Here is a 27,382-nt window from a genome sequence, read left to right as displayed (position 1 = left end):
GCAAGGAAACTCAATTTCTTACATCAATAAAGATACATGGAAGCCATACCGTTTTGTTGCAAAACTGTGAGTATATTCTCTCCAAAAATGAATATAAAAAATAACTAACTGCATTGTACGATCCTTCTTGGTCCAGAATTTTGAGGTCAGTAACTCTGATAAATGGTATTTCCCCCTCCATGTCCCAAATCAATCACCATTGATTTCATTTCTGTTTGTTTTAAAAATTAAATTTGGCAGGCCCTCTTTTTAAAAATATATATTTTTATTGATTTCAGAGACAAAAGGAGAGGGAGAGAGATAGAAACATCAATGATGAGAGAGAATCATTGGTTGGCTGCCTCCTGCACACCCCCTACTGGGGATCAAGCCCACAACTAAGGAATCCAACCCTGACCTCCTGGTTCATAGTTCAACGCTCAACCACTAAGCCACGCCAGCAGGGCTGATATATTTTAATTGTCCTCAAAGAAGTTGTGCCAACTTACACTCCAATCAGTGGGCCATGACAGCATCTATTTCCCTCTACCTTTTCACCACTGGATAGTCTCCATTTTTTGGCTGATCTAATAGGTGAATAAATTTGAATTTTTCTGATTAATTGTGAATTTAAGTACTTTTATATATGTATTGAACATTTGTATTTCTTCCCTGAATTTGCCCTGTCCTTTTTTGCTCATTTTTTAAATATTGATTTGTAGAAAAGTCTATTTAGGTACATAAGTGATTTGGGAAAAAATATTTACATCAAAGTACCTAGTATTTTTCATGACAGTTTGCGTGTCATCTTATTAGTTCAACTTGAACAGATTGTCATAAATGACTTCTGAATTATTAATAAAAGACATAATAATGGCACCATTACCCCATTTATATTTCTGTGCAGTAAATAGTTATAGTTATTTTGTATTTTGATCCAGAAATAACCTTTTCATTTTTCAGAAATCTCAGTGGAAATAATTTGAGAGAATTACATAAGGATTCATTTGAAGGCCTGATGTTCCTCCAGTATTTGTAAGTTAATTATATTTATTTGAGTTTTGTTTTTGTTTCTATTTGAGTTTTTCGTTATGTTATCGATAAAATAAATAAGGGTTTCAAAACAGATTATCTCTACAATTTCTCCCATCAATAAAATTCTACAATTTTGTAAGTTTGTGTAGGGCTCTAGCCCATCTCTAGCACTTAATATCTCCTATGCATTTTCTTTTTTTTAATCATATGGACAAGATACAGATAGAAAAACTCTTCAGTTATAGAGGAAAAGTGGTAATATGGTGTAAGTAATTATACACACCCATATGAGCCTTGTTATATAAGTGTTCATATACCATCTGCTTATTTTTATATTTAGTTTAGGGTCCATGATCAAATTGGACCTATGGTGTACGTGTTTTTACAACCCTTAAGTTAAGAATGATTTTTACACTTTTAAAGGGCTATAAAAGAAAAGAAACAAAGGAGGTAGGTATTCGAGACAGACTGTGGCCTGCAAAGCTTAAAATATTTACCACCTAGTCTTTACAGAAAAGGTTTTTGTTTGTTTGTTTGTTTAATATATATTTTTATTGATTTCAGAGAGGAAGGGGAAGGGAGAGAGAGATAGAAACATCCATGATGAGAGAGAATCATTGATCAGCTGCCTCCTGCACACCCCACACTGAGGATTGAGCCCACAACCTGGGCATGTGCCCTGACTGGGAATCTAATCATGACCTCCTGGTTCATAAGTTGATGCTCAACCACTGAGCCACACTGGCCAGACTACAGAAAAGGTTTTTAAATGTTGATTTAGTAAAATGAGAGGAATTCAGGTTAACCTCAAATTGTCTCCTATAGGACAAGAAAATATAGAGCACCTGCATTAATTTGAATGCCATTAACCCAGAATTTTTTGATAATTTAATCTAAATTAGATTAATATTTACACATTAAATGTTTAACTAAGCAGATGAATTATGTAAACATAGTATTAAGAACATAGTAAATTACCTAGAGAGCAGACTGGTGATAAGGATTTCAATACAGGAATTGTTATATCAATATTAAAAAATAAATGCTTAAAATGATGGTTAAGTGGTATAATTAGAAATGTCTACACTAAATAAGCATATCAGAAATGCCCCACCTCCACTAATTACAAAATAAAAATCTCTCCAGCCTCCTTGTCAAGGAAGAAATGTTTGCCTAGTAATTCTGTTTATTTATAAGGAGATTTTCTTTGCTATAAAACTCAATTATGATCCTTTGTCCATGGCATCCAGAGCTGTGTATGCTTAATCCTTATTAAGCAAATGAATGATGCTCTTTAGCAAATAGATTCTTTTTTCAAATGTAAGCCTTTTTCAAAAAAGGCTTAAGGGAAGTGAGTATAAAGAGTCTCATAGGACACTAAAAATAGCCCTTTGGATTATCAAACATTTCAAGCCTCAGGAGGACAACCACTTTTGTATTAGTCTTGGGTGTCTGCCATCTGGGTTCCAAACCTTACAGTTTGGAGAAAAGCAAATGAGGTAACTGCTCAATAGATTAGGTTATTGATTACTTCTATTGTGAAATACTTTGTAAGCTAATTATTTCATGCTATCATAAGTATTCCCATTCATTTAAAAATGCCAATCAAGAAATAAGCTAGTAAAGACTAGCACTGTACCTAGAATTGTAGGCACAAAGATGGGTAAGACAGGGTTTCTACCCTTCTAGTAACTCATGATCTCATGGGGAAAGTCAACATAAGCTCAAACCATAGTGCACAAGTACTAAATGGAAGACAACATGCTGTAGAGGCACACAAGAGGGAGCCATGAAGTGATAAAACTGAAAATCATTTTTCTCCCTCTACTTCCCAACTATTTGTTTATTTCATAAACTAGAGGCCCAGTGCATGAAATTCGTGCATGGGTAGGGTCCCTAGGCCTGGCTGGCAATCAAGGCCAATCGGGGCCTTCTGGCTGCTGGCCAGGGCCTTCCTTTGTTCTGCACCGCCCCCTGGTGGTCAGCTCATGTCATAGCGAGCAATCGAACTCCTGGTCTCCCGGTTGAACTCCTGAGGGGACACTTTGCATATTAGCCTTTTATATAGAGAGAGATACTTGAATTTTCATATGTTCACATGTCTGTTTTTAACATAGTAGACAATGCAAATGAGCAAGACTCAGTGCATACTTTCAAGGAGTTATTCTCAGAAGAAATAGGATGCAAAAATAACTTTTAAAACGAGGAAATAGATATGGGCAATGAGAGCTATCAATTGGTTTTGGTTACAGCAGAGGGAAAAGAGACTTCAAGTTGGATTAGCAAAGATGTTACCAGAGTAGCTTTTTGAACAGGACCTTGAAGGGCCCTTGGGGATCATCAGACAGACATCTTGGGTAGAATAAGCTTTCAAAAGGAGCACATGGAAAGGCAAGACACAGGAAAAATACATTGTAGAGTACAAGTAGAGAGAGTAGGAATTTAGAATCAGATCATCTAAGGCTTTGAATGCCAAGCTACCATGTTATCACACCAGTGCTCTAGAACAAGCGTTAGCCTACAACAGAATCACTTGGAGGGCTTGTTAAAACTCAAGCCGCACCCCACAGGTACTGATTCAGTAGGTCCAGAGGAGGATTGAGAATTTGCATCTTCAGTAAGTTCCCAAGTGATGCTGGCTGGTATTTGAAAGTCACTTCTGGAGAGCTAATCTAGTGACTGTGCAGGATGGATTAGAAAAGAGGAGACTACAGAGAGAAATACCAGTCAGAAAACAGTTATACCCATCCAGGTGAAAAGTGAGGGACTAAAGTGGAATCAATGGAAATAAGAGAGCCAACTATAGACAACAGTGGGTGTTTTAATTCAGTGCCATGTTGTTTTCTGTTGCCCCACCACTGTACAACTGAAGCAATTACATTCATGGATTCTTAAAGCAATGTAAAATAAAAAATGAATTTCTATTAATGTAATAGAAAGTATCATTCTAAATTAGTTCAAAATTCTGTAGTATTAGAGAAGTACCTTCCTTTCAAGTTATGTGAAAAGGCATCTTTTATTTCATCTGATATTGAATTGGCTTAGACAAACAGAACTAAACCAGAAAGGTGTGTAAATGTGAGACCACTTCTTTTAATATTATACATTTATAAATACATATGAACAGACAACCTTTGAGCTCATAATCTAAATTTGATGGGACCATAAAAGGTTATCTAGTTGATTCTTCTGCTCTCAGGAAAGATTACCTTTAAATTCTATCAAGATCTGTAGTTGCATATTTTATTTATGAAGATCATGAAAGTGAGAGAGGTGAGGGCAGGGTTAGAGGCTCTGAAAGGTTCAAATCACAATTCCTAAGATTTTGAGTTTAGACTAAAGTTACATTTTCAATATTATCTAACCTCTACCAATTATTCCTACTAATTAGATATCTAGTAGCTAATTGAGGCACTATTTTTCTTTTACTTTTTCTAGAGATTTATCCTGCAATAAAATAGAATTTATTGAAAGGAATACATTTGCATCACTACCTTTTTTGCGGTATATGTAAGTTATAAATATAACTTCATTATTTTTATAATTTTTATAAAACTTAATTTTAAACCTCATGGTTATTCACTGTTTTATATCTAATGTACCACATATTAAACATGAAACCATAAATCATAAGAAAATCTCTTCTACAGTGAGATTTATTTAGTGTGTGGAAGGAGTATTGAAGTTGTTTTATCATCCTATCTAATAATAGACAAACATGGTAATTGACAGTACCTTCGCTACGCTTCCCATTGGCTAATCAGCATGATATGCAAATTAACCACCAACAAAGATGGCAGCTAATTTGCATACTACAGGCAAATCCCACTGCGCCGCCCTGCCTGGGGCTGGCGGCAGCGTGATCCCTAGCCTCTGGCCGCCCCAGTGCAAGATCCCGGTCTGTGGTGTGTGGGGCGGGGCGGGCGGGGCGGGCGGCAGCGATATCCCCAGCCGCCACCCTCCCAGGACGGGATCCGGACCTGCCCTGTGCGGGGCGGGCAGCAGCGCAATCCCACCCCAGCCTGGGATCCCAGCCTGTCATGTGTGGGGCGGGGGGGCGGGCGGGGCGGGCGGCAGCAGGCGTCTGACCCAGCTCGGGATCTGGGCCTGCCAACCGGGAAAGACGGGGCAGACACCGCAGGATCGGGCGTGCCATCTGCTACCAGGGGAGCAGGCCTAAGCCAGCAGGTGGTTATCTCCTGAGGGGTCCCAGACTGTGAGAGGGCACAGGTTGGGCTGAGGGACCCCCCCCCCCCCCGCCAGTGCACAAATTTTTGTGCATCAGTCTTCTAGTATATAAATTAGAATCACTGCCAAAAGATAAATGATCTGAAATAATATTTTTTGTCTTCTTTTGCTTATGTCTTTTTGTAGAAATCTTGGTTGCAATTTAATCACAAAAGTGAGCTTTGGAACATTTCGGTCCTGGCAAGGAATGAAGTTTTTAGACAAGTTGTAAGTGAAGTAGAAGATAAACATATGTAAAAAGCTATGTGTAACAACATCATACAGTGATTGGTTAGCTGGATGTAAGCCCAGTTTGAATTCTGAAAAGTATGGCTTATTTTTTATTCAGATGAGGAAACTAAGGTACAAAGAGACCAAGAGACTTGTCTAACTCATATATGGCACTGTCTGCTTTCTTAGTGCTGACCTTTGGCATGGGCAATAGAAGGCACCAAGCACATAACATTCAAAGTAGCATCGTCATGGGGATCCCAGTGGTGCTGCTGCTCCGATATATGAATGGTCCTTGAAATTCTACACCTAAATTTAACTTTGATTCCTGTTCATGTGCAAAGTTCCAAACTGCTTAAATATATGCAACATAGAACTGAAATAATTAAGTTTAGCTCAGAGTTCTCCAGGGAGCAAAAGGTGTGGGTGTTTCCTCAGCCATGAATCTCTTTTACTAATAAATGGTAAAGCAGAAAGAATTCCTAAAAATCTGCCACAGGGTCCTTCTCTCCCCAGTCACCCAGAACATTATTTTTCAGAAAGTATTGCCTCTGAAGTGAATATGGCTGTGTATGCTAAGGTGTGGTGTGAAAAAATATAAAGAAAAAAATAAATAGCTGTAGCCCCATTCCAGTTTCTTTCCCGACTCTCGGAAGGAAACCATCCCGTCACTCTGCATTGCTCTAGAAAATCCTGTCTGTTCACAGCTGTAGGTACAGCTGTAAGAGTAGAGGCAAACAAATTAATTTTAAGTGTTGACTTCAAATAGTCGAGTGTCAAGAAAACAGAAACCACAAAACTGACCCCAAAATTTGGTAGTGAAACCAGGATGTGTGAGTCCCCCCACGTTGTTCCTCTTTATCAAGATTGTTTTGGCTATTCTGGGTCCCTTGAATTGCCATATGATTTTAGAATTAGTTTGTCACTTTCTGGAAAGAAGTCAGTTGGGATTTTGATAGGGATTGCTTGAAACCACACATCATTTGGGGAGTATGGCCATTTTAACAGTATTATCTTCTGATCAGTGAACAGAGCATGTCTTTCCATTTATTTAGATCTTATTGAATTTCTTTGAACAGCATTTTGTAATTTTTAGCATATGAGTTGTAAACTTCTTTGGTTAATTTTTTCCTAAGTATTTCATTCTTTTTGATGCTATTACACATAGAATTGTTTTCTTCATTTTATTTTTCTATTACTCAGTTTTCTATTACTCATTGTGTATAGAAATATAGTTAATTTTTGCATATTGGTCTTGTACCTTGCAACCTGGCTGAACTCATTTATTAGCACTATTGTTTTTTTCTAGATTCCCAGGAATATGTCTCATGGTTTTCCAGTTTTCCAGACATAGGTTAGAGAACTTCAGAGTCTCTATGGACACCTCATTTCTCAGCTTTTATTTTTAAGTTTTTTGGTTAGGCTATTTTTTTGTGTTTTTGTGCTGTTATACATTGCCTCAGCGGCTGCCATGTTAAAACATTTACCTGTAATTGTTTTCAAAAAAATTTCCCCTGAGGAGAGAGGCTTTTGGCAGAGGCAGCTCTCAGTCAGGTCAAAGACAAGTCTTTCAAGTGAGGTCTTCCAGGGAACCATGAAACAGTTCTTTGGGAATGAGATTTTGTTTCTGCCTGTACTGGGGATGTGGACTATTTTCCAGGGTTACCCATGGGAGGGAGAGCAAAGGTCTAAAATGAGTTCAAGCAATACAGATCACTGTTCTTATGATTAATTTAATTTTTCTTGAATAAATGTCCCCTGAATTCCTGTAAGCCTGTTGGTTAAATTTCCAGAGTTTGAAAAAGTTGATTCTATTTTTGCCAGCTGTTTTATGTTGCCCTTTTTAGGGATGAATTTTCAGGAGCCTTACTCCACCATTTTCACTGATTTACCTACACATGGTTTTAAATCTCTAAAGTCTCAACGACTACAAGCTAGTTAAATATTTAATCATGGGAGGTGATTAGGAAACAGAAATAAAAAGAGAAAATGTAATTTTCTCTCCCAGATGGGCATATGACATTTGAAAAGGTATTTCTATGTTTGGTAGCCTCAAAATTAAGGTTGAACTATTTTAAACTCCTTTTCTTCATACAGGCTAAACACAGGCTTTTAAGTCAGAACTGAATTCAAATTCCAGCTCTGCTTCTTACTAGTTTGACAACCTAGGGCAACTTATATAACCTCTCTGTGCCTCAGTTTCCTCATTTGTAAAATAGGGTAATAATATTTATCAATAAGGTTACTGTGAGGATTAAATGTGAAATGCTCATCACAGATGCCCAGCAGCCTAATTGGTATTAGCTGTGATAATTATCTTTATAATATTCTGTAAAAGTACACTAATGATTCTTTTTTGTTGTTGTTAAGCCTCACCTAAGGATATTTTTCTATTGATTTTTAGAGAGAGTAGAAGGGAGGGGGAGAGACAGAGAGAAACATTAATGTGAGACAATCGATTTGTTGCCTCCCGCACGGCGGGGATCGAGCCTGCAACCCAGGTATGTGCCCTTTACCAGAATCAAACCCTCGACACTTCAGTCTGCAGGCTGATGCTCTATCCACTGAGCCAAACCAGCTAAGGCCACTAATAATTCTTGAGTAGAGTTAACCTAAAGACAGGTTTTCTTTTCATCCTGTTTCTCCTTGTTTTGTTTTTTGTTTATTTGTTTTGTTTTTAAAGAATTGAGGAGAAAATTTATTTTACCATTTGGAATGAAATTTTGTGTCAAAAACGAATTTGTTCATTGTATTGATATATAAACAAAATGTTATTTATTTATTTATTTATTTATTAAATATATTTTATTGATTTTTTACAGAGAGGAAGGGAGAGGGATAGACAGTTAGAAACATCAATCAGCTGCCTCCTGTACCCTCCCACCCCCCGGGGATGTACCCACAACCAAGGTACATGCCCTTGACTGGAATCGAACCTGGGACCCTTGAGTCCACAAGCCGACGCTCTATCCACTGAGCCAAACCGGTCAGGGCATGTTATTTATTTATTAAACAAACATTTATTAAATACCTCGTAAATGTCAGGCACTATGTCAGACACATTGTGGTCCCTGCCCTCAAGGGGCTAATGGTCCAGGAAATGTACAAGTAAACAGGTGATTACATACGATGCAGGCCTGTGATACAAGAGTAGACATGGGAGTATGTGGTGGGAGCATGGCTTTCACCAGGTCCTCTTAGATTTATCCCTTCTTTGGCTCCAAAACCAAGGAATTAGTCCTATTTTTGTCTTTAACTGGGTGGTTTAAACTATGGAATTATTTAATTTCTAGAGATGAAAGAAAGTCCCTTAAATTATGAAGGACACTAGAAAAAGTATTTCCTATAGAGCATAGTCACTTCTAGGGTTTTCATTCTGAAAAGTTCTTCAGCAGTTTCCCCCTATGTTGTCTACTTTCCTCCTTCCTCCTCCTCCTCCTCCTCCTCCTCCTCCTACTCCTTTACTTTCTCGTCTTCACTTTATCATTTAGAAACCTGGGTAATTCTCTGAAAAGGAGTGCTGTACGGTTTCTAAGGGTGATCTATATGGATAAAGACAGAAAGTTATTTTTTTCAACCTTCAAGTTTTGTACCAACAAAACGAATGTAAACTTTCATGGCAATTATTGAAAATGTAGATAATTTTAATTCCATTGCATTTTTCAGAATTCTTGATCGTAATCCTCTGACGTCTGTCCACGATCCATATCTTTTTAAATTGCCAGCATTAAAATATTTGTAAGTATTGCTCATGAGATGATTTCTGCTTTCTTACTTTCATCAGTGATTAAGTACTTTGTGTTTTGACTAAAAGGTCATAATTTACATTTTAACTGGGCGATTGGATAAGAGTTATTGGCACAGAAAAATGATTAAGAAAGAATGCATATGAACAAGACAGCCAACAGAGGAAGGGAGCGGCGTTGAAGAACACATACAGATTTAGAACATGTAGATGCATGTAGAAATACTGTTGACCTCAGAAAGAAAAAAGAAACAAGTTGTGTGTTACGTATTAAAAGAGTAATCAAGTGGTGGACACAATAGAGAACGAGAAGTAGGATAGGGGTTTTAATAAAAGAAAAAAAGATTGTATCACCAAGGTCATTCATTTGATGACACAAATAAATTTAAATTTCAAGAAGAGCTCTCTGAAATTATCATCTTTGGCTTTGATTTTTTACAGAGAGGAAGGGAGAGAGATAGTTAGAAACATGGATGAGAGAGGAACATCGATCAGCTGCCTCCTGCACACCCCCTACTGGGGATATGCCTGCAACCAAGGTACATGCCCTTGACCGGAATCGAACCTGGGACCCTTCAGTCCGCAGGCCGATGCTCTATCCACTGAGCCAAACTGGTTAGGGCGCTAAGTGCCTTTGTAAGTTACAGCTTTTGTCTTGGGGTTTATATCATGCATGTCTGGGCTTTCTCCTCCAGAGACATGGGGAGGACACAAGTGTCACTTACAACAGTTGTGAGCGTCCTCATGATGACCCCTCAATTGGAAAAATTGTAAGTTGATTTTTCTTATATTTACTTTCACTTAGTCATTCTTTAGGCTTCTTTTATAATTTTCTTAAGTCAGGCTTCTTGAGGCCAGGTAATCACATAAAGTGTTTTATGCCCAGAGTAATTTCTAATATATGTGCCATTCACAATTAGGAATTGAGAAAAGGGACTCCATAAGATGGGGACTTATCCAAGAGTCTTCTTAGAAGTCTTCCCTCTTCCTGTGTATTCTCAACCCGAAGTGAGACCTTTGGGTTGGGAAAAGGAGATACTTCTGAATTAAACTACTTGTTAGTGTCACCCAGTTGTAATGCCTATCACCTTTATTCTAGGCATTCCATACCCACTACCATTCTTATCCTTCTGTTGGGCACTTCTGTCCTCCGCTCTATTTATTTACTATATTCAAGAGTAGCAAATGGCCAGCTGATCCCTACCAAACTGCTTTTGTTGTTGTTAATCCTCACCCAAGGATATTTTTTTCCATTGATTTTTTAAAAAAATTTTTAATCCTCACCTGAGGATATTTTTCCCATTGATTTTCAGACACAGTGGGAGGATGGAAGAAGGGAAGAGAGAGAGAGAGAGAGAGAGAGAGAGAGAGAGAGAGAGAGAGAGAGATTGACGTGAGAGAGACACATCAATTGGTTGCCTCCAGCACATGCCCCAATCTGCCAGGGATTGAATGTGCAACAGAGGTATGTGCCCTTGACCAGGAATCAAACCCGAGACGCTTCTGTCCCCAGGCTGATGCTGTAACCACCGAGCAACTGACCAGGACTCCATTGATTTTTAGAGAGAGAGAGAGGGAGGGAGGGAAGAGGAGAAAGAGAAAGAGAGAGAAACATTGATGTGAGAGAGACACATCCATCCGTTGCCTCCAGTACTTGCCCTGACTAGAGCTGGGATCCAAATCAAGACCCTTCATTGTGTAGGCCAACGCTCTAACCATGGAGCAACTCTGGCCAGGGCAGCCCCAACAATTCTTTTCTTCACAGCTCTGTGGTAGCCTTGGTCTACCAACTCAAGTAGCTCCTTTGTCACTAATTTAATTCTCCGTGTTTCCATTTATAGGATCTTACCTAGCCATTTGACCTGCTGCCTCTGCCAATTTAGAAATAATATTGAGACTGTTGCCAAGACAGTCAAACTGCACTGTGACACTGGATGTCTGAAAAATACGCCTTGTGGTGAGTCTGAATTCCCAAAGATAAACTTTTAAAATTTTATTTATGTTTTAATTTTTTATTTTTAAGCGATGATAATAAATTTTTAAACAAATAATGTAACTGCATTGTTTTTATTCATTCATTCAGAGTTCAATTGCCTAGATTTCTAAGAACTACACCTTGCTCAAAGTCAGATAAAGAGCAAGAGAGGAATAGAGGGGGAAGAATGGAAGGGAGGAGGGAGTTAACAGCAGTGGCCACATAGTGTGTGTTGTGCTCTCTGCTTGGTGCTTTACTTACAAATGAGAACTTGTTCATTAGTGTGTCAGTTTGTAAACTGGTTTTGTATGCATGAGGTTTCAATTGCCCTTTGCCTTGTAGGACAGGTATAGATACATCATTTTAAAAAATATATTTGATTTTTTACAGAGAGGAAGGGAGAGGGATAGACAGTTAGAAACATCGATCAGCTGCCTCCTGTATCACCCCCCACCACCACCACTGGGAATGTGTCCGCAACCAAGGTACATGCCCTTGACCAGAATCGAACCTGGGACCCTTCAGTCTGCAGGCTGACGCTCTATCCACTGAGCCAAACTGGTTAGGGCTAGATACATCTTTATTTTGTTTATTTTTGCAATTTCATAAAAAAGAGTACAAATGATGCTGTTTTATTTGGAATTTGAGAGTTTCTGGATCCATCCCCAGAAGCTGCCACCCAGCCCTTCTAATGGATGGGAGGGCTCTTGTATCCTTAGACCAGCGGTCGTCTTAACACCATCCAACTCTGAACTTGCTCTGAAACACAAGGTTTTCTATCAACCAAACACACAAGTGCTTTTAAGTACCTTCCTACGTATTAGGCTATTGGCACCTACTTGATAACTTCCAAACTGTGCTTTCATGCCCAGATAGCACAGGTCTCTGTCAGTGATCTGGGGCACATCATAAATAATAATGCTGTTGCTTATTTTTCAAAACAATGTTTTGACCAATTATGTTACTCCCTTTTACCTCAAGGGTGGGCAGAACAGGCATTTTAATCTCCTTTCCCAGGTGAGTAAAAACAAGGTCAGAAAGTGCTAAGTGCTGTCACCTAGTGCCAGGTCTTTGGTTTCAAGTTGGGGCTCTCCGCAAGCCCATGTTCCCTCTTTCTCAGGACCCTTACCTCCTTCTCTGGCCCTCACCACCAGCAGCAATATTTGTAATTGTTCGGGGAAAAAACCCCAGCTGCACAATGGTACATTTGACCTTCATGCAGTCAGAAGCTTTGGATGGTTCCCCAAGTCAAGCTGAAAATATAAGAAATGACATGAAATGAAAGCAAAGTAGGCATCTGACAAAAGTTGCTCTTTTCACCCTAGCCCAGTGGTCGGCAAACTGTGGCTCGCGAGCCACACGCGGCTCTTTGGCCCCTTGAGTGTGGCTCTTCCACAAAATACCGACTTCTGCGCATGGGCCACAAAGTTTCAATCGCACTGTACATGCGCACCTGCACGTGGTATTTTGTGAGGGAACTGAAGGGTCCCGGGTTCGATTATGGTCAAGGGCACGTGCCGTGGTTGCAGGCTTGATCCCCAGTAGGGGGCATGCAGGAGGCAGCCGATCAATGATTCTCTCATCATTGATGTTTCTGTCTCTCCCTCTCCCTTTCTCTCTGAAATCAATAAGAATATGTATTTTTTTAAAGTTGCTTTTCCCCCAAATATTATTCCATAGATTTATTGAACATTCCACAGTGGCACACAACCTGGCAAATCTCTTAATCTATGTCCCAGATGCCTGCCTAAATTTAAGCAAGGAGCAAGAGTGGACATAGTGGTTTTTTCTGTATAGAGCCTTCTGTTATGGGGGCTGGGCTATATGGAAGTAGGGACCAAGCTAAGGAATCGATGGGTAAGTGGAGAAGAGTGTGTCCAGATGAGGACCTGTTAGCAGAGGGCATTAATCATGGTCATCTGTGATGGTAGCAAGAACACGAGCTCCCTGAAGAATGGAGAGAGGAAGCCTCCAGCCCCCTCTGCATCTCAGGCAAGACAGGAGGGGTACCTGAATGTGGGGAGTCACAGTAGGTCTTCAGGTTCTCACTGAGTGGGTCTTCCAGACTTGGCATTTCTTCAGTAAGTGGCAATTGGCCCTTGGGGACTAATGGAATAATCCTAAATATAGTTACTATATTCCATACTATTGAATGTTCTCAATAAACAACCACTTTTAAAAATGATACCTTTTCTCCTTTTGTTGTGTTGACAATAATAAGTTTAAGTTGGGGTTTATTTTTCTCCTAAATGGTACTCTCGTATTTGCTGATTCCCAATTTATCTGACTGGGATGGATGGCTGTGGACGGACAAAGAGCTGTCCCGTGAAAATTTCAGTATCAAACGTTGCCTCTTCTTTTTTGACAGATGAAGAACTACTTATAGAAGGACCGTTTATGAAAGTACTGCCAGGCCGGAAGGACACCAGCACTGAACTGACTATTGAGCCAGAGAGGGCATCCTCAGACAGAAACGGAGAGAGTTCATCATCCCTAATGCGTGAGCAGCTAGACTTTAATAAGAGTGATGTTATGCGTGCACCAAATTACATATTGCCCTATTTCTTGGAGGAAAATTCAGAAAATATAGAACCAATGTTATTACCATTCATTAAACTCCTTTTTCAAATGTGCAGGATGGAGACATGTCCCTGAGTCATTTGATAAACAGCAGAGGGAATCTCTCTCTTAAACCTGAATTTTACCATTAAAGTTACAAAAATAAATTGAGGAAGCTATTTTCCGGAACAGGCCCCCCGAAGGCGCTGCTCAGTAAACAGCAAGAAGAAATTGTTTCCAAGGCAGTGCGGGATGTGGGTCAATGGATAAAGCAGAGGCTGGAAGCCCAGGGTGAACAGGAAGAGGAGGAGCCCAATGAGGTGAGGACAGCTCCCCAAACATAAGGCCTGGACTTCTAGTCAGCTTAGGACACGCCATGAAAGCACCCAGGCGGGAAGGCGGGGCGCCGGATCCCAATCTTGTCTTGGCCAAAGGAGGGGCTGAGGCAGTGATCCCCTCCTTTGCTCATTTAGAGAACGGCGCCACTGTTCCTAGGATAGACGAGAAAAGATAAGTAAATTGTACAGAAAATGCTAATGCTCAGATTACGCAGCACATTAGATTTGGTATGTTCTTTAAGAGCCTACAAGCTATTCACCTGAAAGAATGGGGTTTTAGAGTAGTAGATAAGAATATTTAGCCCTGGCCAGTGTGGTTCTATGGTTATAGCATCGGCCCACGCATGGAAGGGTCAGTCTCTCCCTTCCACTCTCTCTAAAAATCAATGAAAAAAATATCCTCACATGAGGATTGACAACAACAACAAAAGGAATAGTTAGAATAGGCTAGAGAACAGTTAGTTTTTATCCTTTTCATCTTTTTTTTTTTTTTAATACGTCCTTTGTTTTTGTTTTTAGCTCACAAAAGAAGTGCCAGGATATGGCTATAACAAGAATCTCATCGTGGCAATAATTGTGACTATAGTAACAATAATTTCTATTGTAATTTTCTGTCTCATTGTGGTAAGACAACAGTCGATTCAGATTTCCAAAATATATTCCGTCTTTAGAATAGATTCAGAGCCCACAACCTGAAAATCAAGTTCACTTTCCCACCTACTCCTACTTGATATTCCTCTTTAGTCATGAGCACTGAGAAATGCTTTGTTCTTTTACTACAAATTATATTCCAGGGATTTTTAAAGGAAGCCCACCCCACTCCCAGAGATCTCTGTGGAAGTGAAATCAAGATAACAAGAATAGTTTGAAAAATTAAGTTTAATAAGCCAGAGCTGACATGATAGCAAAATTTCTTCAATTCAAAATGGATGATGTTAATTTGATGGACTCACCAATTACTCTCTTTCTATCGCTGATTTCTTTCCTTGTTGGCTGAAGTGAGGAGAGATATAGGATCTCCACCTCATGGAGCTATGTCACCCTGGAAGAAAGGACGTGGCTAAAAGATAAAAGTGTGGTCTTGTCAATTCATAAGATTTACTCAGCAGCTTTCTTCTCCAGTGTGTAAGATACAGTGTAAATAGGTTCAGTTAAAACACAGCAACCTGAAGCCTGCATCAGGCTTCTTTAAAGCAGGTCATGTTAGAGTCACCTGTTCCTGGCCCTTGCCTGTGTCCCTTTTGTTCAATTACTTGATGCTGTATTTTCCCTACAGGCAGGTTGCTAACATTAAAGAGTGACTTACTAAGCTGGGGATCTTGACTCTGCCCTACTATCCAAACTAATTTACCTTTTCAACAGTCATGGCAGCCCTCCATTCAGACAAAGCGGCCCCTCACCATAACCCAGCCACACCATGCCCGTTCCCACTTTTGTTTGTGCCTAGCCCACCTAAAATCCCCTTATTTTTCTCTGCCTGCAGAAGTCCTGTGAATCTCTCAAAAGCCAGTTCAAGTTCATCTTTCTTCATGAAATCTTCCCTGAGTATTCCAGCCCCGCTGGTCCTACTTCTTTTTCTTAAGTTTTGTCACCATTTTTTTTTTCAGGGCAATAGTGAGGCATTCCCCTCCCCTGAGAACCTAAAAATATGGTAAACAATTTTTACTCCGCATCCTAGCCAATTTGGTTCAGTGGATAGAGCGTCAGCCTGTGGACTGAAGGGTCCCTGGTTCGATTCCGGTCAAGGGCACATGCCTGGGTTGCAGGCCCAATTCCCAGTGTGGGGCATGCAGGCGGCAGCCAATCAATGATTCGCTCTCCTCATTGATGTTTCTATCTCTCTCTCCCTATCCCATCCTCTCTGAAATCAATAAAAATATATTAATAATAATAATAATAATAATAATAATAAAAGGTGGCACGCCAAGAGAGAAATACTAAGGTTAACACGTCATGGAGCAGAGTCGAGATGTATAAGGACCAAATGGCTTCCTGGTCCATCAGACTTGAGTAAAACCTGATGGGATGTATTAACTGCTAAGGAGAAACCTGTCTATGGGCAGGAGGGTTGGTCAGCAAAAAGCAGAGGAAAGGGGAAGAGGAGACCAACATGAGCCCTGTCCATCCCAGCATTGCTTACGTGTGGGGATGGCCTCTCAGGAAGCGGATGTGGAGAGTCAGGCCCACTAGCCAGGCTGTGCCTTTGGGGAGACAGATGGACCCTGCTCAGTCCTTTCCGTTAAACACTGGATTCAGCTCATTCCTTTTGTTCTAATTCTGTTCTCACCAGTGGCCTTCTGATTGTGCTTTAGTGGGCCATGGTGGCCTATCTCCTCAGAATGTATTTCCCTGATCATGTAGAGACAGATGCTGTCTGTGGAGCAGATGTAGTTCTCATTGTCAGGTCATAATCTGGCATTCTGATTTTTTTATTAATCCTGCGGTATTGATAAGGTCAGACTTCCCCTGTAGGAAGAAGTGAATTCTCTCTTGGTGAGGACAGAGTCTGATTTCCAAGCTAGGAGGCTGGGGACCAGCATGGGGATCAGTTGGCCAAGGCCCCTGGGAAGAAAGTACCTGGCCATTGCCCAGACAGTACCCTCTACATCTCCAGGTGGCATATGGCTCTTTGCTTTTTTGGAATTTCTATAAACTCCTATACTGCATTTAATGTCTATGTAATTTAACTTTACATTTATATATATGGTTTCATTATTTCCTTTCCCCACTTAGATAAGCTTTTTTGAGGATGTGGACCATGCCTTGTTTTGTTTTGTAGTGGACAATAATAGTGTTCAAAGGCAGAAAGATGAGGCATTTTGTCAATTTCACAACGAGGACTTAATATTTATTTGAAGTAGCATACAGAGTCCAGCAATAGACAGACCCATGTGTTCCTAAGACTTTTGAAATGTCATCTTTCAACATTTTAATCAGTGAAATATAATTAAGAAATGGTAATCAAACAGCTACTTAACTATTTGAGGGAGAAATAATAGCAGATCTCTATTTCTCACTTTAAACCAATGTATGTATATACGTAAATGTAAAGAAAAAAAAAAAGAACCTGTAACAGTACTAGAAGAAAATAGAAGGAATACTGTTGTAATCTAGTGGTGGGAAAGAACTTTTTGAGCCTGATACCACAGGCAGAACCCTTTGATAGATTTGACCACTATGGCACCATTGGCAAACTTAGCATTAGTTTATGCCAAGCATAGGATGAACAATTTTCCATATATTGTTCGATTAAACCCTGTGAGGATGATAGTACCACCCTCTTCCATAGATGGAAATCAACTTAAGGCCCCAGTGGCAGAACTCCATTTTGCCCGACTGCAAAGCCTGTGCTTCTTACTCCACCGTTCTGTCTCCTCAAACACAAAAACACTGGGGAGTATTTGAAACACTGAAATTCAGTGAAAGCTACTGAAAGGAGTAAGATAAATGAACAGGAAGATGATAAATAGTCAAGGGGAGAAGAGGGCAAGGGCTGTGAAGAGTAGGCTTTGTGTTGACAGTGTCACCATATCTGTCAGTCCTCTCATGGCTTATTGGGGTGTAGGTTTTGTTAACAAGGCCTTTGTCACCTGGTGGTATAAAAGTAGTCTCTGGTATTTTCTTCAAGTCCTTTTTATAACACTTCTTGTTATTTATAAGTTTTTAAAATCTGTCTATCATTCATTTTGTTTTTAGTCTGGTTGACTGTTTATCCCCCACACAAAGATGCAATTGTTTTAGAATCTTTTATTGAATGACTCATTCTTTCTTCACTGATCTAAAATACTCTCTTTGTCTGGTTTCTGTTCTGTTGATCCAGGTTTTTTTTCTGTACCAGTAGCAGTATCACTATATAGTTCCAATTCCTTTTCATATATTTTGATATCTAGTAGGATAAGCTCCTGCTTTTTTATCTTGTTTCCCTACATTTCATAGCTATTCTTGCATATATTTCCTATTAAATGTCAGCTGGCCGGTTTTTGTCTTTTTTGGGTGGGGAGCAGTTTTGTTTAAAAACTATCTTGGAATTTGAATAGGATTGCAGTGCATTTGAAGGTTAATTTGTGGAGAATTGACATGTTTACAACATTCCAGGAGCTCGGTCATCATTCTTCCTAATGTCCTTCAGAAGAGTTTTAATGTTTTCATCACATAGGTCTTACACATTTTTTGTTAAGTTTATTCCTAGGTACTTTATGTACTTTCATTGATATTGTAAATGGGCTCTTTCATTTTTTTAACTAGTTATTTGTGAGATATAGGAAAACTATTGAGGTTTGCATGTTGATCTCTTGATCATGGATTTAGCCCTCTTACTGAATTGTTGTAGTACTGACAATAAAATTTAATAGATGCTTTTGGGCTTCTTAGGTTATACATCATCTCATGTGCAAATATGTTTTATCTTTTTTCAATACTTTGTTTTTTAAATTAAATTGATTAGGACCTCCTAAAAATGATGAATAGTAACAGTAATAATAGGCATCCTACTCTTGTTCTTGACCTTAAAACAAAGCTGCTATGTAGGTTTCTGGTAGATACTTTTATTTTTCTACTTCTAAGAGTTTTTTGTTAGGAATTATCTGCTGAATGTTCTCTAAAATAGCCAATAAAATACATTGCCAGCTGCATGCAAAATTCTAAGTTAGGAACTATGGAACAAGAGTCAAAGGAGATAGTGGTCATTGTGATGAATAATCATGATGTTGTTTTCTTCCAAAACAGATTTATTGTCGTAGAACACCATCAGAGGAAAGTAAAGAAGGAAGCTCAAGGTAAATATGAGTCTGGCAATTTTTAAAGTAGAATTTTAGAAGTAGAGGAGCTTCCTCTTCCCATAAATAGCTTGAGGTGACCTGAAAATGGTTCCTTATTCACTTGACCCAGAAAACCCCACAAAATCAGGCAAATCAATAGATTCAAATCTTCATGTTCACTTTAAGAACACTAGTGAAACCCAGCCACCATGGCTATGTTTGAGCGTCGACCTATGAACCAGGAGGTCACGGTTTGATTCCTAGTCAGGGCACATGCCCAGGTTGTGGGCTCGATCCCCAGTGTGGGGCGTGCAGGAGGCAGCCAATCGATGATTCTCTCTCATCATTGATGTTTCCATCTCTTTTTCCCTCTTCCTTCCTCTCTGAAATCAATTTTTTTTTAAAAAGCCACCAAACATCCTTCAGATATGTGCCATTCTGGTTAAAATGGTAGAGTTAGTAGATATGCCCAGGCCAAAGAGTAGGGCTAGAGGCAGGGTCGGGGGCCCAAAAAGAATGCTCAATTTTTGCAGAGCGTAGGGATGTAGATGTAGATTCTCTGGTCATTTAGCACATCTAACTGAACAAAGCTCCCAAGATGTGGCACAGAACTCACAGAGCTCATGGGGGGATTAACCCATAGATATGTTCTCCCTGCCACATTGAGGTGATCCTTCCTGAAAAAGAACAGACTGTCCCTCAACCAGAAGAGGAGGATGCACAGAAGAAGAAAAAGAAAAAAGATATCCCAGAAGAAACTTAAGAAACAAAAGTGTATGGCCTCGGAGTAAATTCATCATAAAATAAATACTAATAAAAGTTAAAAGAAAAGAAAACTAGAGAACTTAGAACTTATCAATTTCAGTCTCCTCATTTTCAATGAGGAAACCACCAAATTTGTAAAGAATACTTATTTATCCTGATGCTTTGTTTGGATTTTGCAAAATGAGCTCCCAGCCAAAGCTGAGATAGAATGGGACTGACAGATGCGTCTGCTGTCACTGGTCCTCTAAGGAAACGGTGCAGAGGGAGAGGTCTTGGTTGGACGTGTTTCTGCTGGTGGTGGAGGCTCTAGGGAAGGGGTCGGGAAGGCCACATGGTCTTAGGGTAAGGCCACTCGTCTCCTTCAAGGCTGATGAAAGGTAGAATATATGAGTTCTTCCTGTAAAATAGCAGGAAAACGTCTCATCCTATTGGTTTTCAGGCCCCTACTCTATACCCTTTATCCAAACCTCATAGAATTTTAACTGGGAGAGACGTTAGACAATAATTTGTCTTTTTCTTTAATTAAAGGAAATGGAGAAGGGGAAAGGGAAGATATCTTGCTCCATGGTCACACTGCTAGTGTTAACGTAAAAACATTCAAACCTGTAAAGAATTTTTGTGAGTTTATTTGAGCCAAACTATTGACAATTGTCGGGAAGCAGAATCTCAATGGATTGGGATAATGCTCTGCAGAATGGTGGTTTTTCACCTATTTTTATACATTACAATCAAAGGAGGAGATGTAGATGGGTTACATGAAATCCATTGGTGACAAAGTAAAGAGGTGGGAGAAAGCAAGACAGGGTGGGGGGCGGGGAGAACCTCTGGGATTGGATAAAGAGTAAAATGATAGACTCATACTTCTTTTACTTAGTTAGGTACAGGATAGTTAACAGTCAACAATTAACATAACAATAACAATAAAGAAATTTGTTGTGCCCTGAGGGGTCCGGGAAAAGAGAAGTTAGAAGTTACCCTGACATTTCAAGGATATGTTATCATAGATGCAAAAAGCCAATAGGCTCAGTTAAGGTAAAGATTGACCTTGTCAGGGAAGATACCGGCCTAGGACAAGACTACCCACCATAATTGCTTTTAGTTAAAGTTTTAATTTCAGACCATCCTTGTGGCTACTTTAGGTCTTAGAGTTTGCAAGACCGCCATGCAGGCCTCCCCTGAGCTTGTCAGGTTAGCATGTGGCCCCTTTCGTCCACAGTAGTGTCAGAAAGAAGATGGCTCCTTTCCCGTTGGGGACTTCTTCATTGATTGTACTGTGCTTGGCTGTGAGGTACAGTTTATGTCACAGCTCAGTACACACATACCGCACAGACATAAGTAGTTTCTAAGACAAAATTATTATGCAGTCTGATTTTTTTTTTCTATTCTGTTTGTATTCCAAAGGGAATATTTTGTATTTTGGTGCTGGTTATGACCTTTATTTATTTATTTATTTATTTTATATATTTTACTGATTTTTACAGAGAGGAAGGGAGAGGGATAGAGAGCCAGAAACATCGATGAGAGAGAAACATCGATCAGCTGCCTCCTGCACAGCTCCCACTGGGGATGTGCCCGCAACCAAGGTACATGCCCTTGACCGGAATCGAACCTGGGACCCTTGAGTCCGCAGGCCGACGCTCTATCCACTGAGCCAAACCGGTCAGGGCGCTGGTTATGACCTTTAAACTGATTTCACAACTCACTCATCTGTGCCAGCCTGCAGTATGAAAGTCGGCGAGCTAGATAACCTGGCTAGTTGAACTCGGACATTTAGTTGGTGTGTTTTAACTTATGGGATAAAGCAGCTAGCAAAATAAAAGCACCCCCCCGCCCCGCGCCCGTGCCCGCACCCTGCCCCAGCAAATGATGCCTGTGAGACCCAGTCTGAAGCGGACCTATGTACCATGTTTCTGCCCAGTGTGGTGGTGCTTTTTTGCTTTCACTGCATGAGGGCACTTGGTCAAGGGCCAAGAAAGCGAGTGGGGCTGAAAATCCTGCCTGTACTCTATGCCAAGCCACATACAGAGTCTCCCCCAGAGACCTTGTGGGGCCACTTTAAACAGACAGAGAACTTCTGCAAGTCCAGCATGCAAGGGCTCATTTTCAAGGCCCCAGGTCTGTGGTGACTTTGAGTACGGACCCAGGCACCCATTTAGTCCTAATAAGACCAGAGCTGTGCATGTGAGAGACATGGAAATGGCATGAATCACTAATTGTCAGCATGTGTTTTTCCTCCAAGGGGCTTTTTCCCATTTTTCCAGCGTATGAGACGGTCACCGGAACACAAGATGGAGGTAAATGTGAGGAGGATAAAGTACTGTGGGGGGACAAAGTAGGAGGAACACAGAGTTCCTATTTCCCTGTCTGCTCTCTAGGAAGGCGGTTTCTGGAAGAGGCAGCCGCTCTGGCTGAGAGATATATATAGACCTCTCAGTGCCACACAGGTAGAGAACATGGCACAGGAGCTACACGATAAGGATTCGGCTACTGAGGATGAGCTGTTCTACAAAATGTAAATGATTGGGAACAATTTGGAATTCTTGTCAAAAATGAGGGAGTAATGAAGAGTCTAATTGTTCCTCTCAGGAGTAAAAGCCTTGGCCTTCTTCTCACTCCAGGTTGCGTGGCGAGTTCTCAGTGTTGAAGGTTGCTGCTACAGACCCTGCGGCCAAGAGCCCAGCAAATGAGCACATGACCCTGCCACCCAGCGAACCCCCTCGTCAGGCTCCCTGAAAATGTTATTGACCTATGTGTACAATAAATATTGTTCTTTTTTTTCGTTCATTATCTTGTGATTTTTTTTTCTAGCTTTATTGAAGTATAGTTGACAAATGATAAAAACTTTTAAATCCTTTTTTTCTTTCTTAAGGAGGGTGGGAAGAATCAGCTTCCTACAGCAGAACCCAGAAGAAAACCAGCTATTCCACTATGGAGAGAGATGCATGAATGCTAGTTTGAGGATTCCAATCTGATGGCAATATATCTGGGGTTCAAACCAGAAAGGATCTGGCTCCAGTGCTCGGAAGAGCAGTGAAAGGCAGGAACGTGACTGGCTTGGAAAGGTGAGAATGGCCAGAACTGTCGTAATAATAGCTAGTCATCTTCAAGTGCTTGCTACAGACCAAAAACTCTCCTGAGGATGTGATCTCATTTCATCCTCACATCAGCTGATATCTTCCCCAATTTAAGGATGAGGAACTGAGTCTCAGAGAGGTTTTGAAACTTCCATGAATTCACACACTCTGACCCCTCTTCCCAGCGCTAAGGGGCCATGGGTGGTGTGACCTGACTTCTCTTTTTTGAACATCAAGAGGAGTTTCTATCTTCAGTGTTAACTCAAAGGGCCTATGAAAAAATACAGGCACTGTGGCAGGTGTCTTAGCCCCACGCTTATTGGGTTGCCTTGGGCCCGATTTAGGGAGGACCCAGAAAACAGCACGGGGTAGAGCTGGGGTTCGAACCTAAGCATTCCTGGCTCTCACGCCCACTTGCTCTCTTACTGAGAGAACTACGCTCCCCTTCCAACTAGACTCAGAAAGAGCTGGGCGAGAATTTATTATCTGTGCAGCCTTGGGCCCCCCACGTTGGCGCTCTCAAGCCTGTTTTCTTATCTGTACCATGGGAATGACAAAGGCACTTACCTTCCAGGTGGCTGGTAACGACACATGTTTTTACCTGGCAAACAGCAGGAGCTTCTGTTTACCACGAATATTAAAACCCCGACTCCCTCATCTCTTAGGTTAGGGCAGAGCATCTCACATTTTACTACGTTTTTATTTCTAATCTTCCTGCTCAACCATTAACCATAGTGTAGGCACTTAGCACTCACTCACCTAGCCTAAAAGCTAGGGAGCCAGTGCGTTTTCACTCCTGGAGAGAGAATTGCACCGTGGGCCGGGGCGGGGCCACACCCCAACAGCTGATTCTATAAGTGGGAACAAGCTCTGGAACCTCACCTTCTCAGAGATGCGAGAACCGCTTCATTTCAGGAAAGGGCCATAGAGCACAGGAACCCTTCTCTCACCTCCCACCCCCGGTTCCCCTCACTCACTCCCCGCAGAGGTCAGTGCAACTTGCTTCCCAGAACTGGCCTGATCCTCAACCAGCCTGTAGCCACCCACAAGGACCGACTCCCTGGACCCGCATCTAGCCCTACCTCCGCATCCCTGGTCACACCAATGCTCGCATCTGCCAAGTGTCTGAAGCGCCGCAGTCCACCCCTTGCTATTTCTGTTTTGAATCCATTAGAAAGAGAAACGTCACGTCTACGATGAAAACCAAACGTAACTATGGCTCGTTGAGCTTTGCGTCTCCCTGCCGCTGAGCTGGGTAAAGGAGAATGCCAAGGGGCCTATCGAGGCGCGTCCTCTGAGAGTAAGGTGTGGGCTCCGTGATTTTCCTGAACGCCTCCAGGCGGGAGGCTCCGACGTGGCCCCGAGCCCTGTCCCCGGGCTGCACTGATGGCCCGGCAAGGCAAGAATGGGGTAGCGGTCATTGATCCCGTGTTACAAGTGGGCAACCTTCGCTGCAGGAGGTCAAGCGGCAGCCCCAACGCTACGCAGCCCCGTGCTGAGGCCGAGAGGGGGCAGGCACCCCGATGCCGAGTCTAGAGTCTGACGCAGACCCTGCGGAGAGCGGGCAGCGAGGACGCGATCGGCCCGACGACCGGCCTCGGCTCTCCGAACCCGCCGGGTCACCAACCCCGAGCCTCCTAGAGCCACTCGGGGGCTGGGAACCCTGGGCTTCCTGGAGCGCCAGCCCCGCCCCCGCCCCGCCCCCGCTCCTCCGGGCTCCGCGATAGGCTCCGCGGGCCGGGGGCGGGGCCGGACGTCGAGCCGACGTGATGGCGTCAGGCGCCCTGGGCGCAGCTTGCTGTTGTCAGTAACTGGAGGCCGCGGGGTTCGGGGCGAGCTTCTGCGGCTGCGGTGGCCGGGGGTACCTCCTGCCCCGCTCCCCACTTCCTTTGGTGAGTTGGGCAGCGGGGCGTGGAGGGCGGCGGGCCGAGACGCGGGCGGGCGATGGGCCAGCGGCCCTCGACGTGATCCCGAACCCCCGGTTGCCTTGAGACCGCCGTGCTTCGGAGCCCTCACCCTCCCCAGCCCAAACCCCGCGCCCCGCTTCCTCCTCCCGCTCTCACTGCCGCTGCGGCCGGTCCCCTCCGTCTTCTCCCCCCGGGACCCGACGCCAGCCCTTCCCCACCCCTTCAGCACCCGTCTTGCGTAAGTGCAGTCTCACCCTTGACCCCACACTAGCCCAGTTCCAGCCCCGATCGCGGCTGCAGTCCTCCGGCTCCCGCTGACACATGTCATCCTCACCCCTCGGCCCCTTCGGCAAGCCTAGTGCTCCGCGCAGACCTTGAGACCCACCATTCTGGTTGCCTTTTTCGGGGTCCGCTTTCTTACCCCAATCTCCCTACAGCTCAGCTTCCCAAGACCTGCTCCTCCGAAACACCACCTCTGCCCACTCTCACGTAAGACCCACCACCCAAGTAAACTTGGGGCTCACCCCTTTCTTCTCGATAACTCTGGTCACAGTCTCGTCCCATCCTGTATCTTGTCTGCACAGACTCAAGCCGGAACTAGGACCTAACCTATCATACTTCCTGTCCATTTCCAGCCATCCTGAGGGCATCCTCCATCCCTAACTCTTAGCTAAACCGCCCCCAACGCTTGCTGCCTCAGTTCCTACCGCTCCCACTCAAAAACTTGTTTAAACGGGGGTCTCCATATCCTTTCGCTTCTGTTGTCTTCACCCCAACCCCTCTACCCATTCTTCCCTTGACCCAGCACCGCCCCCCCATTCAATCTGAGATCTTAGTTTAGTGTCCTGCCCGCCCCACCAGCTGCCCCTCTACAGCCAAATCTAGGTGCTTGTTCAGTCTAACAGCCGGGCAGTTAGAGACTGAACAGCTTGCCTGGTGCGTGCAGGGCCTCAGATGTAAATAAGTATGGAGGAGGAGAGATACACCCCCTTCAGTCAGTGGCTTTTCCTGGATACCTGGTCCCCTATATCTGTCCCAGAGATTATTAAATTATGTGTGCTGGCCCCTGGAATGGTAGGTATCTTTCAAATGCCTGGTAGGTGAGGAATGGCCACCCATCCAGCTCACTCAGTCTGGGGCAACCGAAGCCATCACTTCCTTTTGGCTGGTGTTCTGGCCTTGAAGAAACCTAGAAAGTACCGCTGTGCAGGATTGGCTGTGGTTACAGAACTATGTCCATGTGTGTTGTCCTAGCACCTGGAGAGGACCCTCACAGAGTGCTCCTCCGGACTAGAGCTGAGAACAGACCAGTCCCAACACTGAACACAGGGAACACTGGGAGCCAGAGGAGATGTTACATGTTGTAAAGAGTGTAGGTGAGTGGGTCCTGGGAGGCTGAGGCCTAGGTGGGCATGGAGGCTGTTGAATCGCTTCCTCTTTTTGCAGGGGTTGCATCATTGACTTTTGGCCCCTTGGTTACCTATGAACACAGCTTAGTTGTCTCAGAGTAGCTCAGGCAGAGGACACGCCTGGCCCCAGGCCCCATGCTCAGCCTGTATAATCTGGGCTTTTGAGTGCATGTTCCCTCCAAATTCTGGTGACCTGGTTTCATAGGATTGGCCAGTTGACAGCAATTTTAAAGGGCCCCAAACAGAATCATTGTCTTCCCTTGCCATTTGTAGTCTTGTTCATTTGAAAATTGAATGCCCTTCTACCTCCAATATCTCCCCATGAAGGTGTGATAGGTCAGAATGGTTTTCAGCCTGTTGGTAGCTTGGTCTAATGGAAGGAGTTCCCACCTCTGAAGAGTTGTATACTTCAACTCTCCACAGTCTATGATAGGGAGATACCCACCCTGAGCCTTTATTTTATTCATCAGTTGACTCAGCAAGTATTTTCTGAGCCCTACTGTGTGCCATGCACTGTTCTAGGCACTAGAAATGTAATGGTGAATGAACTGGGCAAAGTACCTGTTTTTATTTGTTCAGAGTTTGGCCCTTGCTAGAATCCTAAGGGTATTGGACAAGAATATGGGGGTGGGGTGGGGTAGGGGGACGGGATGGTGGTTATTGGATGGAAAGAAAGAGGGAGGAAAAAAGATAGCCAGTGTTAACTGACTTCACATTTCTGGCCTCACCCACTAGCCCTTGGTCTGGGAATCACAAGCTAGAAGTTTCTCGCCCTCCAGTTGGACCAGAAATCCAATTTTCTTCAGGTGGAAGGAGATGCTGTTTACTCATTCATCGCTCACAAGGCTGAAAGATCAGCTGCCTTTCTGAATCAGAAGATAACTTTGTCATTCTTTTCCAACTGAAAACCATGACTCATCAATTGGTACTGTAGGAGCTGAATGACTTAAACGCCAGGCTGCTCTGAACAGCCAGGTACAGGATTGGATTCAGGCCATCGAGTGGAGGCTGTTGGGAATGGCTGAGAAGTCTCTAAGGAGAGGAGGTTGCTGTTTACTGATGGGTGGAGTGTTTTAAAGTGGTGAAGCCGGTCATCCATTTCTTCTTTTAATGTGAGTCTCATGTAAGCCATTTTTCTCTTTTCTTTCTTCCTTGGTTTCTGGAGGAAGTGAAATTGCACATACTTAGGGGTTAGGCAGCATAACGAAGAAAAAACAGCCAGAACAATTCTTTCCTAACTGCGTGTTGGAACATTTAAGAAAGGATGGCTCTGAAATTCGGCTGCCTCAATGGGTTGGGGCTACAGATCTTTTCAGCAAGATGGTTTCCTGTTGATGTTAAGCCTTATTTGATAAATGGAGTTTCTGAGTGCCTCTTAAGG

The 27,382-nt window shown here is 42.5% G+C and overlaps 2 protein-coding genes across 7 annotated transcripts in view; both read left to right on the top strand.

The window, feature by feature from the left end:
* On the top strand, window positions 1–22,352 carry LRRC37A (leucine rich repeat containing 37A). The gene is made up of 14 exons (XM_070393609.1): window positions 1–66; window positions 943–1,014; window positions 4,453–4,524; window positions 5,389–5,469; window positions 9,139–9,210; window positions 9,913–9,987; window positions 11,059–11,174; window positions 13,561–13,692; window positions 13,944–14,071; window positions 14,609–14,713; window positions 18,815–18,864; window positions 21,851–21,905; window positions 21,987–22,123; window positions 22,230–22,352. The coding sequence occupies exons 2-14, from the start codon at window positions 998–1,000 to the stop codon at window positions 22,342–22,344; spliced, it is 1,155 nt and encodes a 384-aa protein (XP_070249710.1). The 5' UTR covers window positions 1–66; window positions 943–997; the 3' UTR covers window positions 22,345–22,352.
* A 2,138-nt stretch (window positions 22,353–24,490) lies between these two features.
* The window catches only part of PLEKHM1 (pleckstrin homology and RUN domain containing M1), a 46,406-nt gene continuing 43,514 nt past the window's right edge, over window positions 24,491–27,382 (top strand). For 2 of the 6 annotated variants that reach the window (XM_070394696.1, XM_070394702.1), the window contains exons 1-3: window positions 24,491–24,577; window positions 25,847–25,968; window positions 26,737–27,113. The gene's annotated coding sequence lies outside the window, so the exon portion shown is untranslated. Of the gene's footprint in view, window positions 24,578–25,846; window positions 25,969–26,736; window positions 27,125–27,382 lie in introns of all 6 variants that reach the window. The other 4 variants (XM_070394699.1, XM_070394701.1, XM_070394697.1 and 1 more) reach the window with 4 other exon arrangements.

Source organism: Myotis yumanensis, unplaced genomic scaffold (genome assembly GCF_028538775.1).
Source record: "Myotis yumanensis isolate MYYU_CA2020_CCGP unplaced genomic scaffold, mMyoYum1.0.hap1 SCAF_16, whole genome shotgun sequence".
Taxonomy (NCBI): Eukaryota; Metazoa; Chordata; class Mammalia; order Chiroptera; family Vespertilionidae; genus Myotis; species Myotis yumanensis.
Note: the sequence above shows the minus strand (reverse complement) of the source record. Positions and strands in the feature narration are given on the sequence as shown.

What these genes read in the sequence shown, in the direction of transcription:
- LRRC37A (XM_070393609.1), top strand. An exon ending in ATGAAGTTTTTAGACAAGTT is followed by an intron (nt 5,470 to 9,138) that starts GTAAGTGAAGTA and finishes TGCATTTTTCAG; the next exon opens with AATTCTTGATCGTAATCCTC. An exon ending in ACCCCTCAATTGGAAAAATT is followed by an intron (nt 9,988 to 11,058) that starts GTAAGTTGATTT and finishes TTCCATTTATAG; the next exon opens with GATCTTACCTAGCCATTTGA.